The sequence below is a fragment of the Microtus ochrogaster genome, unplaced genomic scaffold, assembly GCF_000317375.1.
Source record: "Microtus ochrogaster isolate Prairie Vole_2 unplaced genomic scaffold, MicOch1.0 UNK75, whole genome shotgun sequence".
In the NCBI taxonomy this organism is placed as follows: Eukaryota; Metazoa; Chordata; class Mammalia; order Rodentia; family Cricetidae; genus Microtus; species Microtus ochrogaster.
The window spans coordinates 510870-526578 of NW_004949173.1; the positions used below are offsets into that span (position 1 = coordinate 510870).

General features: G+C 44.6%; 1 protein-coding gene across 2 annotated transcripts in view; it reads right to left on the reverse strand.

Moving 5' to 3' along the window:
• The window catches only part of Pbx1 (PBX homeobox 1), a 283719-nt gene that overhangs the window by 40825 nt on the left and 227185 nt on the right, over positions 1-15709 (reverse strand). For both annotated transcript variants that reach the window (XM_005370336.2, XM_005370338.3), the window contains exons 3-5: positions 15092-15336; positions 9162-9352; positions 1680-1815 (exon numbers count right to left, since the gene is read on the reverse strand). In XM_005370336.2, coding sequence (XP_005370393.1) covers positions 1680-1815; positions 9162-9352; positions 15092-15336 — 572 coding nt within the window. The remainder of the gene's footprint in view (positions 1-1679; positions 1816-9161; positions 9353-15091; positions 15337-15709) is intronic.

The following is a 15709-nucleotide window of genomic DNA, read 5'->3' on the forward strand; positions in this document are numbered from 1 at the left end:
GAGAGAGAGAGAGAGAGAGAGAGAGAGAGAGAGAGAGAGAGATATGCACAGAGAGAGATGGCCTTAGGATAGATGGGAGAAAGAGAAAGGAGACATAACATCTAATAAGTATTTTGGTGAACAAAGAATTCAGCACTTGAGTTTCCACAATGAAGAAGGTAGAGGTTGCTAGAACAGGGCAGGACCATTAGCTGGGATCTTGATTGCCTCCAGAAAGGTTCCTTTCCTCCTTTATAGATAAATTAAAAATTTGGAATCTGGAATCACAAACTTCAGATTCAGTCCCTGGAGCAGTTTAACTCTACCTTGGAAGTAGAGGACTAAAACCTACTGATCTGTGACTTAGTGGTATGGTTTGTGCCTTAAAACCATTCATCATATATTCCACCAGTAGCAAGGTTATCATTTCTTCCCCTCCCCCCACTGTATTCCAATAGCCAAGAAGTCTAAATCTAGAAAAAAATGCTAACATCCCTAGAAAAACATTAGGTTAGGCTACTTGAGTTTCAATACCTGGCTCCTATTTTCCTTATTTGGTAAGACTGGAAATGACCTTCAGCTAAGTCAGAGAAGCCACACTAAAGGCCTGAGTTAAAGGGTCTATATTCATTCTGTCTTACCTAAGCAGATGTTTGTTTCCAAGAGACTGTCCACTATTGTAAGGAAGTCTACTCAAATCTAGGGGAGTATACTATTTTTCTTATACATTTTTTATTCTATGGCAAAGGTCCAATAATAATATTGCTTGCTTTTCTTTTCACATTAATGTTAGAGATTCTACGTCTACATAATTTTTGCATTACGTATCTTTCCAAGTCAGTAGGTATCTGTTACAGTTAATGCATGTTGGAAGAAGGGGGCACTCAGTGACATTTCGTGAAACCATTCCAATATCATCAGAGTGGCATGCTAAATTCCTTCTCCCAATCGGTTGTTAGCTGTAGAGTCAGAACATCCTAAGAAAGCGTTTACAATTCTTTCATTCAAATAGTTCCATTCACTGACTCTTATTAAAAGTTCCTGGGTTGGAAGGAAAATGAGAAGAAATTGCCTAAGTTGGAAGAAACAGCATAGAAGGTGCAGGTACTCTGTAATAAGCGTTATCCATCCTGTGGTTTGAAAGAAAATAGCCCCCAAAGGCAGCAGCACTATGAGGAGGAATGGCTTTGTTGGAGTGGGTGTGGCCTTGTAGGAGGAAGTGTGTCACTCTGTGCTCAGTGTGGTAGACAGTGCACTTCCTGTTGCCTGCAGATCCAGATGTAGACCTCTCAGCTGCATCTCCAGCATTATGTCTGCCTGCATGCTGCCTTGCTCCCCACTATGACAATGGGCTAAACCTCTGAAGCTGCAAGCCACCCCAATTAAATGCTTTCTTTGATAAGAGTTGCTGTGGTCATTGTGTCTCTTCACAGAAATAGGAACCCGAAGACACCCATCCAGAGGGAGCCTGTTCCTCTTTTTGTAGTGTTTTCTAATTTTTCTCTTCCTCTGGTTGGTTTCTTTTAGACTTCTTGACTTAACTGGAAACGGTCTCACAAGCATTAAGAACTTACCTTGTCCTTTGAAGGCTTTCACTGGTGGATTGTACAAAACCTGAACGTCCAATAAAAACCTCCAAGACCCTGCCATGAGGCTCCATCAGGCCAGACTACAAGCTGGCTCTTGGAGGGTTTCCTCACCTGGGAGACTGTGATGCCACACTTCTTGGCTAACTCCTCTTTGGCTTCCTCACTGGGGTAAGGGTTGCTGAGATGGGAATAGAAATATTCGTTCAGAATTTCTGTGGCCTGCTTGTTGAAATTCCGTCTCTTCCGCCTTCATCAGGAGAAAGGGAGAGGGAGGAGAAAGAAGGCTGTTAGAGGAACAGAATAAAGTTGGCTTCTAGAAGATACATCTTTGAACAAAGGGAGAGTTCAAGGAAATCTGCAAAAAGGGGGCTGGAAGCTCAAATCACTAATCGCTATTCCTCTGTATTTCACACACTGAAGAAGAGAACCAGGCACATTTATATACTCAGGTCACCTTGGGTTTGAATCCTAGACCAGCTAGATATCACCTGGCTGTCTGCGGAGGTTCTCCCTAAGCATCCGCTTTTGTAACTGAATGAAAAAAAGCTCCTGGGTAGCATACGAGGACCATACAGAGGGAGAACTCAGTGGAACATCTGGCACCAGACAAACTCCAGACTCAGGGGTTGTACTCTAGGCCTTTCCTTCGCGGGAATGAACTCAAGCCATTCACCCCACCTGTGAGGTAGATGGGGTTACTCCTACTCAAAGATGAAGTAGCATGTTCTAATTCACGCAGCAGGCATGCTATTGAGACAGTTCAGGTCTGCCTGGCATCAGAACCAGGCTCTTTGGTCTATACACGTTGCCTCCTGGCAGTGACACCGAGGCTCTGTAGCCCCGGGTTAAAAATAAGCTGTCATTTTCTCTCCATTCTGTCCCATGCAAATGTGTCCAACAGTTTAAAAAGCCATCTGGGGAAGAGGGCAAGAAGCTGGCTGGGGTCAACCCCCTGACTATCTGACCTCCCTCAAACAGAGAGAGAGATGGCATTTCTTCAGCAGGAACAGCTGCTAAATGGTAAAAACAAAAGCTCACAGAATTCTTCCTCATACACAGGTTGCCAAAAGGAAGAAGACCATTTTTCTTTTCATGAAAGCACTTTTCTGCCTTAAAAAATAAAAAGAACTAATTGTACAACTTTCAAGGGAGAATCACTTTATTGCTTTCTTTCTGCTAAGGCCTGTGGGTAGTTGGATAGTCTCCTGGAGGACTCTGGGCTCTCTGTAGACCCAGTTTTCCCTCTTTGAAGTGGGTAAAGCCTTCATCTTTAAATTCCCTTTATTAGCATATTTACCTGCTTTGCCTTTGTCAAAGCTGTTCCTTAAGGAAAAGAATTCCAGAACGTACCTGGTTATACCAGGGCACAGTCTTCCAAATTTAGCCAACAGAAAGCACTGGTGGCCTAGCTAGACTGGAAACTCAGCTAATACTGTATTTTCAGGGTCCCTCTCGGATTAATTAACACAATCACATCCCTGATTTTACCGGATGAACACCATCTGCCCACAGGTATCAACCACATCTGTCCAGATTACACCAAGCCCAAGTCACTCTCCCAAATCACGCTGAGTTTCTGGGTCATCCAGCATCAGAAACTGGACAGATTGGATGGAACAGTCCCAAGATAAAGGAGGTATATGTGGAAAGTCCTTGACTAATGGAAATTCAAAGAAGGTGGCCTAGTGGTTAATGTGCCTTCTCTTGGTTTTGCCTTCCAAAACCCTCTCTCTGTCTTTCTTACAGATTGTTGTTTTAGGCCTGGCTATCTGGACCCAGAATGCTTCTGAGGCTGGGAGAACCCCCAATCCTTCATCCCATTATTTGTAATTAGCATTACAGTGTATTTTTTGGGACTCTTCCAACTGAGCTCAAAGGAAACCTCTCAGGAATGGGCTTGTGGTGTGGGGATGGTGCAGACAGCTGTTGCTGGCTCTCCGGGTGTCATCGTAACGTGCGACCATCCCTCGGTGGTCTTGTCTACTCGGATGGACTGGTTTATCACTTCTCTCAGGAGCTGTCTTAATCTGTCTCAGAAATCTGGTGATCTGGATTTTTTTTAGTGCTTCAGGCAACGTGGTGAAAATAACTCGTGTCTGAAGGTGTTGAGAGTGGAGACAATTGCTTTCCTTGCTTTTGTGGGACTGGCTCGTGGGCCAACATTTGAGATCTCCATGCAGTCGGAAGCAGTGATGGCTGAGGATTGTGTGTGGGGGTGGGTGGGGTATAGTGTACAGGCAGTTTGCCTGCACATGTCTATGTGTATGTACGCGTACTGCCAGAAGAGGGTATCAGATCTCCTGTTCCAGCCAGTTCCAGCCAGTTCTAAGTCTACAAGTGGTACTGGGACCCAACCTGGATCCTTTGGAAGAGCAGCACACATTTTTAATTATTGGACCATCTCTCTCCACCAGGATCTTGGCTTTTAATGTAAGAAAATGTGGATGCTTATTGACTATCACAAAATTTTGAAGACAGATTCCTGTCTGATTGTGGTCCATGGGAAACTCTTCTTTTTTCTTTTCTAAAAGAACCATGATAACGAGAAGCACAGACTCTCTCTTGCTGCATGCCTACCCTCATCTGGTCCTGGCCCCGCAGCAGGTCCCGACAGTGCTGATCTCTACATCTATCTGTCCCTTTGTTCCATTCCTGATGTCACTGCTATTTTTGAATGATTTAGATGAGCCAGTGCACATCACAGCACTGCTGACGAATGGTGTCAAGTGGTGTTTTTGTGATGAGAGAATGTTCTGTTTGTGTTATTCAATACAGTAGCCATAGTGACCTGAGGCCACCATGCAGCTGATAAGTGCCTAATAGCGCTACAAAAAAAAAAAAATTGGCATCCTGATTTTATATTTTAATTCAGAGTCAAATGGCCATGAACTCGTCATGCGCCTTTAGACTGATGTTGCCAGAAACCACTCTCAAACAACCATCATGGAAGAGAGGAGGATTTAGGAGACTGCAGAAACACTAGATGATCACAAAACCCACTGCTTGCTTTAACTCTGTAACATAGTCATGTCTACCTTCAAACAAGACCAGCTTCCTGTCACTGATCTACAAGGTGTGGACTATATTTCCTCCTCTGGTTGTGCTGGCCCCGTCTGAGGGCCAGAGAGGTCAGCAGTGGGTCACTTCAGAGTCTTCCAATTTAGCACATCCTCAGCAGAATCACCATAGCAACCTTCCTAAACCAACACTCTCTGTACTGATGTCACTAAGCTATAAAATGGATAATATATACTAATGTTACATATACATATATCACACCGTTATATAAATTATATTTATTCATATATTAAAGATAATAATATTTAAATTTGTTAAATATAAACATACATATTGGGTGGCCTAGGAATTGCTATGAGCACTATACTGAAATTACCGAATGAGTGTTATGTGCCAGATACTATATTTATTTTTCATATTACCTTTCATGCTCTCATGTATAGAATCATCCCCACTTTATAAATACAAAAACTGAGTTTGGGGGACGATGAGTCACTTGTCCATGATCACAGGGGTCATTTACCCTGTAGCCAGAACTTGAATCCAGTGTAATTACAGAGTTCGTACAACACTTTCTCCTAACCCTTCCCTAAACAACTTTGTTCCATAAAAGAAGGGATTCCAAAGCTCCCTGGTGCAGCTAAGGTTTTCAGTGGTTCACCTACCCATCAGTTCTCACTTTTCCCAACACTCTACACACTGCTACACCGTTTTCTTCAGCAACATCATGGATGTCCTCATTAATCAAAGACCCTGTGGCTTGCAGGTTGGTTCCTCTACCTCTTTAGACTGCCTGGTATGTTTCTCTCTCACACAGTGTTTGCCACGCTTACGTATGTCTGCAACTACAAAGCAAATTCCTCAAGGGCAGTAGCCACAGCTCATTCCTATTTGAAACCTTGTGTCTACCACACAGGGAGCTCTTGGGTAGGGATAGCTGCTGAAGTCGAAGGAGGATGCTCTCTGTTGCTCTTGTCACTCATTCTACCCCACAAGCATCCTTGTCTTCTGAAATGCAAGATGTCTTCAGTTTCCTGGACCTTTTCCCTTGTGGCAAGAATTGGTAAGTGGATGTTCTTAGGTCTGACATGCAGTTCTATGCTTATCTGCAAGGGTATACCCATGAGATCATGAGCTATGAGAAGGCAAGACACATATTTATATATTATATTTGCTATTCCAATAGCTAAAACACCATCTGGCCAATACCAGGAGTCTAATTATAAGCATAAGTAACTCTACATATAGGGTCAGACTGCCTGTACTTTATTGATGTCTTTTCCCTTGCTTTGGACCTGCTTATAGTAATTCAGGGCACAGTCCGGGAGTACATTTCTAAGCACCTGTGTTAGTATTACAAACTCCAACCAAGTATTATATAAAAAAAAAACTTTAAAATTTTGACTTCGAAACCACTAGATGTTTACATTTCTCCCCCTTTATTCTCTTTAAGAGAAACACAACGTGTAATACTGAATAAACCAAGATGGGCAGCCCATAGTATGAGATACACAAGGTGAGATGAGAAATGGATAAACTTTGCTGGCATCCTTACATCAGTGTAAGCTAAGGAGAAAGGCTCCAACCTGAGCTGGAGATAACTGGGCCAAGAGCTCAGCTAGAGAGGGGTTCTAATGCCCTTGCCCCTGGTATGTGTGATACCTTCTTCAAGTGACCTCAATGGGGTCTCACCTTGTGACTAGGATAAGGCTTTAGCTAGCGACGTTTGTCTTGCAGGCCTCCAGGAAGAAAGGAAACAGTCAGATTGTGAAATGCTTCTGGAGAGGGATGGCCTCCACAAACCAAAGCTCTCTAAATCCCACAGGGAACAGGGTTTACTGCACCTGAACTTCAAATGTAGCCACAGCCTCTGTAGGTCCCTTGGTGGGAGCTTTGGCTGCGGACCCAGCCGAGCTATGCCCAAACTGTAGGCGACCAGGAACTACGAGGCGATGGAAGTGTATGGTTTTAAGCTGCTGCATGTGTGGTAATGTGCTATACAGTCACTAAGAGCTAATCCGAGGCATGTCCCACCGTAAAAGAGAGTAACAGTCATTTCTACACACCTATTAGACACAAAGACTAATCCCATTACTGAATCAAGTCCTCTTTGTATTCCATTTGTCGTCCATGAAATCTTATTTGATGAGGCCCTGCCCGTCAGATGAACAGTTTGGGGGTATAGGATGGGGGCCAGGTGAAAACCCACAGTGAGTGCTGAATATCTCTCTCACAGGGGTTGGCGTAGCTCGCTCCTTCAATGACTGGTAGGAGATTAGGTAAGTTCCCTAACCAGGAAGTTATTAATTTTCGGACTGGGAAAGCCATTTGCTTCACCCTGGGCAGGAATTGGGGGTGATGTTTTGCCAACAAATACAGTCATAGAAAGAGATGAGGCCACCAGTTACCATAGGGCGGCCGCTTCCATTTTGAATACTGGGGCGGAAATGGCAATCTGAAGTTTTCTTACTCAAGTAAGAAAGAGACCCTGCCTTAGCGCGACTGCCCTTCTGGTTCCAAATGGCAGAATCTAGGCAAAAGAAATGGGCACAAAGCACAGCTAGTCCTGTGTCCTTTTAGAATCTGACCTTCAACTGGGCACAATGGAATGGATGCAAAGAGAAACCCATATAGACAATGGTTCTGTTTTGCTCATTTCTCCAGTGTGTTTTTTTCAAAAACGAAAACAAACAAGAATCCAACCAACCAACCAATCAAACAAACAAACAAAAAAGTCTAGACCCAAAGTTTCTTTTCTTTTCTTCTTCTCTTTCTTCCCCCCCCCCCGCCCCCACCTCAGGATCTGCCAAAGTAAATAGCAACTCCAGCATTTTAACTAAGGGAGTTACCATGGGGATGCAGGGAACACATGCAGTGTGGTGGCGGCTGCGGCACAGAGGAAGGAGCAAGGCAGAAGCCACCAGTCACTTACATTGTGCAGAGTGGCTGCCTTAAAGAAAGCAGGCTGGCGGCAGGACACTGGGCAAAAGAGACAGTGGGTTCTGCTAGGGGGGTTAATTTTGCCTACTATTATATCCCTACACCCAGACAGGAAACCTTTATCTTTTAAGATTTAATTTTAATTTTGATTACATGTATGTGTTGAAGGTTTTGTATGTGACTATAGTGCCTGCAAGCCTGTAGAAGTCAGAGGGCTTTGGGTCCCCTGCAGTTTAAGTTACAAGGGGTTATAAGCCGCTCCTGACGTACTTATTGGGAACTGAACGCAGGTCTTCGCTGGGGGAGTTTGTGAACTTAATTGAGAAGCCATCTCTTCTGCCTCATCCTCCTTTTACGTTCCCTTGACTACAGGATCCTATTAACCTAGAGGTGTATCTTGCGGACGAGCATTCTCATTTTGTTTCTCATGCCATCTAAAAACACAGTGAGAAGTGGGGGTGGGGGGTGGGAGAAGATGCTGGGGACTTTTAATTAGGGCCATAGACCATGAGAGACTCTACCACTGCGGAGAGAAAAGGCAGGTGGGAGAGCTGAATAATGCATGCTCTCAGAGAGGAGAGCAATCCTGGAAAGCCATGAATCCTTCAGTCTGATTGAAAGGAACAAAACTATACACATCAAGAACTGGTATGCTGACCGTCACATACTGACACTCAATAACAGAAGTCTTACAGTAAGGGTGTTTGCAGGAATTGTCCAGTCACAACGGACGACGAACTCAAGAGGAACTATGGGTTATAAGGCATACCTCCACTACAAGAAGCATTTGTTAGCTCAGTTGTCAAAATCCTTCTTCTAGATAAAGGGAAAAATCTGGTTAACACTGTCTCTGAGGCTTGAGAAGAGAAGCCAAGGGCTCAAATAAATCCACTGGTCTACAGAAAAGGAGAATTAAGAACTGGTTCTCAGTCTGCTTTCAGTTTTCATGCTTTTTTTTTTTTTTAAGGACCATTCTATTTTGAATTCTAAAGTAAGGTCATGAGCATCACTGAAGCCAGAGAGGAAACATCATACTAACCGAGACCCTATTCTGTCACCTTCCTGCTTCTCTATGTTCAGGGGAGCGTGTGGTGACCAACTGGGGACTTACAGCCCATAGTACAGTATGAACGGTGATCTACTAAGATATGTTTCTTGAATTCAATGGAGTCCACTCTCTGTCTATACATGGAGGGAAAGAGCCCAGCTTTCAAACACTTAGAACCCAGCCCTCTTGGAGGAAGTATCACTATGATCTGCTAGTTAAGTGACAATGAGCTCACGGCTATGACATGTCCCTGTAACACAGGGAAACAGTGCTATATAACAACAACAACCAAAAACATCCTGCCTGGCCTCTCTTTGTTACCAGAGCTCCTCACCCAGAGAGGGATATCTGTAGCAATAAACATTATATCCTGCAATCATGGATTATTTTTCCCCCAATGCTATAGGAAACCAGCAGTCTCCAGCCTGGGCACCTCAGACCTTAGAACGGCATTCAGGCTAGTGTTTGGTCAGCATTTAATGTAGTAGAATTGGAGCTTCAGAGAGGGCTAACTTGTGAACCCTGACCCTGCTGCATCAGGATCTTTCAAGACCTCGATGACCTTTTAGAACAACCCAGAGACTCACCTAGCATCCAGAAACCGGGAGCGCAGGATCATGACGGCCTCACACGTGCTCTGCTTGAGCTGCATCTGGATGGAGCTGAACTTGCGGTGGATAATGCTGACCATCCTCTCGATCTCCTTCGGGGAGATGGGCCTGGTCCGGCTTTGCTCTCGAAGGAGGTTCATCACGTGGGTGGTGAATTCATTGCATGCCTACGTGGCAACACAAGGAATGTGGGGTGAGCTGAAATTCACGGCTTACCAAAAGAGTCCACAACATGCAGTTGGGGCAATTTTCTAGAGACTGTACAAGTGAAGAAAAGTAGGAGATTTGATGGCATTTTATCAAATCTGATAGCTAGAATAAATGGTTGTCTGGAAATTCCTTTCCTTCCCAATGGCTCTTGCTCTACATTTTGGCCCTGGTTTTGATGTCTTAAGGGAAAATAAAATTCTGAATCATTTTAACATCATTTTTTCCTGGATTTTATGACCGTGAGAGGGGAGATACTTAACATCCAGCCCTGCCTTTTGGCCTTATGTTAAGAGTTGAGAGACTTGGGGTCGAGTACATCATGAGCTTTCTCTGCCTTGTTCATTATCCCTGCCATGGTAGGGCTTCCAAATATTCAATTTGGGGATACATAGACAGCCAAGAGTTGAAATCACAAAACAAAAAGCGCTGATGAGTCTTCCCAGAGATCTCTCATTAGCTGGCTTTGAGTTTTATCTAAAGAAGCCCTCCTGTGTCTGGTCTACACACAGGCAATAGGTCCCCAGCAACCTTATAAACAGAGCACCCAATGTGAGTTACAGGGTCTAGCAACCACCCCTGGAAGAGTAGACAATTAGTCAGCCATGGAAGTTGAAGTGGAAACCTAACCACTCCACGTCTGCATTGCCTCTGTGCTCCAGAGGGATGAAGGGACTTTCCCAAAGGCACACGGGAGGCCTGGGAGGACCGAGGTGTGACCCAAATGCTTCCTATCATTTATGGGCCTGGGAATGGAGAAGCTGAACTCGCTCTTCGGGAAACCGCTACCTACTCTTTCGGTTATTAATACTTAACATTCGTAGTCTAGTTTCATCAGCCGAACACTCAATAAAATATCATTCACCGATTAACTCGCAGCAATGCTGTAAAACTGTAATAGATTTGTAATGAAAAGAGCGAGATGGTGCTTCGAGAACTTCCAGTTAGGACTCAAAGGACTCAGAGTTTAATATGAAGAGCAGAAACATGCTCGGTATCGACAACATTGCATTGCTGTGCTTTTCTACAATAAAGCTCTTCATAAGTGCCAATAATGGAGCAGCAATAACAGGAACCCACACTCATGGGCTATTTACTGAAGCTTTCTTTGAGTTTGGATGACCAAAGGAACATGGGCAGAGGGAAGCATCCACAGTGGGAGGCCTGCTTTGAACCCCGCTCCTGTGAATATTTATACAAATTCTTGCATTATCAAAAGGCACATCTTCTCTGAGAGATTTAATTATTCTTCAACCCTCTAACACATTAAATGGTACCCATGTTCTTGTTCATAGAGACCTAGATATAGAAGAGAACATTTGTACGGAGCAGGAAATGGACTGAGTGACAGGCTGCCTGCGTCCCTGCCAGCTAGACGTACTCAGTAGTGGCATTCGGGGAAGCTCTATAATGTGTCTGTGTTTCTTTCCCTTTGTCAGCTAGGATGGAAATCCCCTACCTAAGAACATGCCACAGAGACCTGCAGAGCTGCATAGGCCAACAAATCTGTGTCTTCATTATTCCTTTAGAACACAGGTAACCTAGGGGCTGGGGAGACCGCTCAGCTGTTGACAACACTTGCTGCTTGCAAAGGACCTAACTCTAGTTTTCAGCACCCCCATGGCAGCTCCCAACCATCTGTAGTTCCTGTTCCAGGGGATCTGATACATTTTTCTGGCCTTCTTGGGCACTGTGTACAGGTGGTGCACTTCCAAACAATCAGGTAAAACATTTATACATAAAATAAAGTAAATAAATACAGAGGTGACTTAGCAATCCACCATATTATCCTGATAGAGCAAACTTCTGTGGGCTTCACATCTGCCTTGCTGAAATAAATGTGATAACAAATGTCCCCCTCTTTATGCTGCAGGAATGTGCTGAAGGAAAGGCCACAGATGGGTCTATGTAGCATTCTCCATTCAGAAAAGTGTTATCGAGACTCGGATCTGTTACAGTCTTATTCCCAAGCCAAACCCAGACTCTGCAACTGTACCGCAAAGAGAGGGAATTAAAACCTGGCAGTGAGCTCCCAGGACTTCCAAGGCCCCCACGACACAGAGTAGATAGAGGGCTAGGCTCTTAGCCAGCCCACAGTCATCCTTCTGAGGAAACAAAGCAATCCGCTGGGCTGCAGCATCCTCCTCTAGGGGACTCGCAGGGAGCAGGAGCTGCAGGCTAGGAGGTTTTGTCGAATGTACCAGCTCTCAGCTGGGAAGCCGCAGCGCTTGGTTAATAATAATGTGTTTCATTCCTGTGAATCAAAATCCTCACAATATCTGGTGTTTATTTGGGGCATTTTATTCTAGGGCCTTTTAAGCTCCGCAATGGGCAGACAGTGGAGCCCTTCTACCTACTGCTAAGGCGAAGAGAAACAGCTGCTAAACATCTGGGAGAACACACAACTGAGGCTCAGGGTTTCTGAGCTTGTCTTTGATGGACAGGACCGAATGGTCTAGATTCTTCTAGGACCTGAACTATCTAAAATGACCCCTCAGTTCCCCACCATGACAATGTCAGAAGCTGGGCTGCTTCTGTTAGGTCAAGTGCTCACAGTGTAGAAGTAAGGTACATATTTGAGGATAAGACAAAATAGAACCCTCAGGGTCTGGTCATCTCTGCTGTGGACTATTACAGAGAACTACAATGAAGAGTTCAAGCCACCTTGTGGGGTAGGAGGATTTCTACAAAGAAGTGTCCCAAGGAGGTTGCCCCATGGTCTCTGGAGTCCTCACAGGGAACCTCACAAGGTCTAGATTTTGGCTGACATCCTGTTATACAATCCATCTTCTTCCTGTCTCCTTCCACCTGAATGTGGCACTAGTCTCACTCACAAAGGTAAGAGGAATCCAAGAGCCCCCTTAGCTGTGAACTGTTGTTATTCCACCCCAGTTCAGCACTGGAGAGTTACACTCCAGTGACATTGTTTATAAAAGCTGAGGAATTCCCCAAAGCAACAAGAGGGTCATTTCTATAAACAGACCTTGGAATAAGATTGGGTTTTTCTGATACCATATTTTTTTTCTAATCTGTTTGAGTATGTCAGCTTTTACCTACCTTAGCCACCATCATGATCTGCTACGGAAGTGTTCCATCACTGTCATTTAATAATGGTGGAAGTTTCTAGAAGCTTCCTTATTTAATAACCTCGGGATAAAATAGTAACCTGCCTGTTGGGTTTATTTGGAGGGCTGAGGGTGAGGGCAGTTATTGTGTGTGGTTATCTGTTATCAATATACAAAGAACAAAACAAAGACAGCAAAATTAACAGTAGCAACTATGAACATGGAGGGTGACATTTTACCTGACTGAGGTTCCCTACTTTTAACAAAGCCCCCATGAGGAACTGATACAGAAAAATGAAGAAGATGGATCTCTCAAACATACCAGCTGAAAGGTTAACGGCGCCATCGCCTTACAAGCAGCTATTTATTATAATTAACAAACTAATTTTAATAAATTATTAAGCATCCAGAATGTGCTAAGCAGAATTCACTTCTCACCCAGAAACTGCCAACATAAATAAGGAGACATGACGCTTTACTTCCTAAATCTAATAAATATATGAGACAAATCGACCACCGCTACATTTGCATAATTTGCTGTGCACTCGTGGGGCTTTCCCCGAAGTTCTTCACTTCCAACATCTCTATGATTTAGAAAAGGCAGGAATCCATGAGAAGTTTCTAGAGGGAACATTTCTATCACTAGCCTGGTGCCAGTAGTCCAGCCCAGGGAGGCAACAGGACATGCTTGCCATTTGATGTTGACTGATGGCAATACTTCCTTTTTCCTAATGAAGTCAGGTCTTCTTTCAATAAGAGTCAAAACAGGCATGTAGGGCAACCTCTGTTCCTTACTGGATGTGTGACCTCAGACACATGTTTAACCTCTTACATTCCACCTTCCTTGCCTGTAACAAGTGGTCCTATGCATCCAACAACAAAATGGTAAGGAAGAACAAGGGCAATTACATTGGCCCTGACGTCTTGCAAGTGAGTATGCTATTGGAAGGGACTCCTGCTGCCCAAGTGGTCACCTACTTTGGACAAGGATGGGAGAGGGACAAGGGAGAAATCAATTTTGTGCTGTCTGCATTCCAAACAAACAATAAAGCCATCTTTCAACACCTCCAAGTCTAGCACACGTTGCAGTTGTGTGATTAGAGGAAGCTATATTCTGAGCTCCTTTCTTGCCTTGCTTATTTGGCATGAGTTAACCTAGATATCAGGTCTAGGCAGGTTTCTAGGCAGAGCCCAGACATCCTGGAGAAGGTGAAGTAAGAATTGCACAAATAAGACAAACCAAGAAGAGGCCATCCAGAGACCTTTTAAGAAAAGGCTCCACACGCATCTTCTAAAGTTATCCCACTAGGTTGGGGCAGAGTCCAGATTCAGGATGGTCCATGTGGGGAAAAGCATCAAGATTAGGCAAAGCAGCTTATCTCAGACTCTCCTGGGACCCGAGAGAAGTCTCCATGAGCCAACAGTGTGTCAAGAACATGTGTCCTCTTCCAAGGAGGTACAGGGCAATGACTCGCAGTTCTTAACATGCTGGTTTTTCTTTTCCTTCCTTCAGCCTCAGTTACACCTGTCTGATGGCCAAATTTCACTATGCTTAACTGAAGGAGGCAGAGCAGTTCCCCCTGCGTGAAAGAGTGGACTTGGTGGGTATCCTCCACTTCAAGGGTGGGCAGGAGTGCAATAATGAAACTTTCTCCACTTTAAATTTTAAAATGTCCATTTCTACTTTAAAATTTAAATTTTCTATTAAGTTTGCATTTGCCATCTACCTAGGCGGTCGTAAGTAGAGTGCTTTTTTTTTTTTCCTTTTTTTGGGTTCATAAAAATAGCAAAAGAAAATCTACTCCATAGAAAAGACATCCTATAGAACCCAGGTTTAGCATAGAATCCAATGGTGACAACAAATGTGTTTGTCAGCTAAATAAATGGAGGAAAGTTAAAGGACTTCTGATAGAGCACTATTGAGCACAATGGCTGGAAAATTAGCACTGATATAGCGGCCCGAATGTATGGGGGACAGGAGGTAATCTTCCCAAACCAGGGGTAGCTCTGTCACCATCAGTGTACCGCATCTCTGGACGGTGCTTTGTGTCTCAAAGCCATCATATTCTTTCTATCAGAGGATGCCAACAATCTGTCACAAATCTATAGTTCTCTATGAAACACCTGCTTCTCCTTCAGGATACAGGATGCAGATAAGAGTACACTTGATTCAGCTGATCCTAGCATGGAAAGGAAGGTCAGGTACAAGTGTCCCTTTCCATGAGATTCTCGGGGCATCCAAAGAATGATGTCCCCAAGGCCAAGGGAAGCTAGCGTGTGCTGCAATCAGGTTGTAACTCCGATAATGGCTCATGCATTGGGGGACCAGGGAGTCCCTCTGGGTACATTTCCACATCCCTCAAGTGGTCTGGAGTTCCAGGCACAGGGTATTCCTCTCATTGATCATGCATATTTCTTAAGGCCATCATTTACAATGTCATGTTGTTTAGTGTCTTGCCCAATGTAAGGTTTGGGCTTTACCTAGTTGAGATCAGGGTCTTGAGGGAATTCAAGATTCAAGGACCATAAGCCTCGACCTCTGGGAAAGGACTGACCAAGGCAGGTTTGCAAGCGTATGCGGCAGTTTGTTCTCCCCTTCCTCGGCCAAGGGCCAGCGTGAGGGTGTGTGGTTACCTGCTCATATTTCTCCAGCTCCGTGTGGTAGATTTGTCTGATCTGTGACAGTTTGGCTCTGTAATCGGAATGCTCCACTGAGTTGTCTGAACCTGCGCCCCCAGAAGCTGCTGCTGCCGCTGCTGCTGCTGCAGAACCTCCTCCTTTCTCGGGCCCTGCCACCCCCTCTGCTAGCAGCATGTTGTCCAGTCGCATCAGCTGGGGATCTGTGGGCTCTTCTTCTTGGGCTCCCCGAATACTCAAAACTACAGAGAAAGACAAAAGAGAAAAAAGTTTTAACAGCAATTCAAGGGAAACATTTAATAAGTGCAAAACATAAATCCCGCTGTGTTCCTCGGCTACACTGGCTTCCGGATTACCTGCCATAGGGCCTGTGGAGAAAGGAGGAAGGGCTGGACAAGACCTGAGAGGGTGAAAATGTGGAAAGAGACCCTGGCTTTGCTCCAAAGAAACTCTACTTAGACAAAGTCTCTAGAATAGGAGACTGGTGGGAGGAAGGGGGCATGGGGAGACAGTGGGGGGCATGGGGAGACAGTGGGGGACATGGGGAGACAGTGGAGGTCATGGGGAGACAGTGGAGGTCATGGGGAGACAGTGGGGGGCATGGGGAGATAGTGG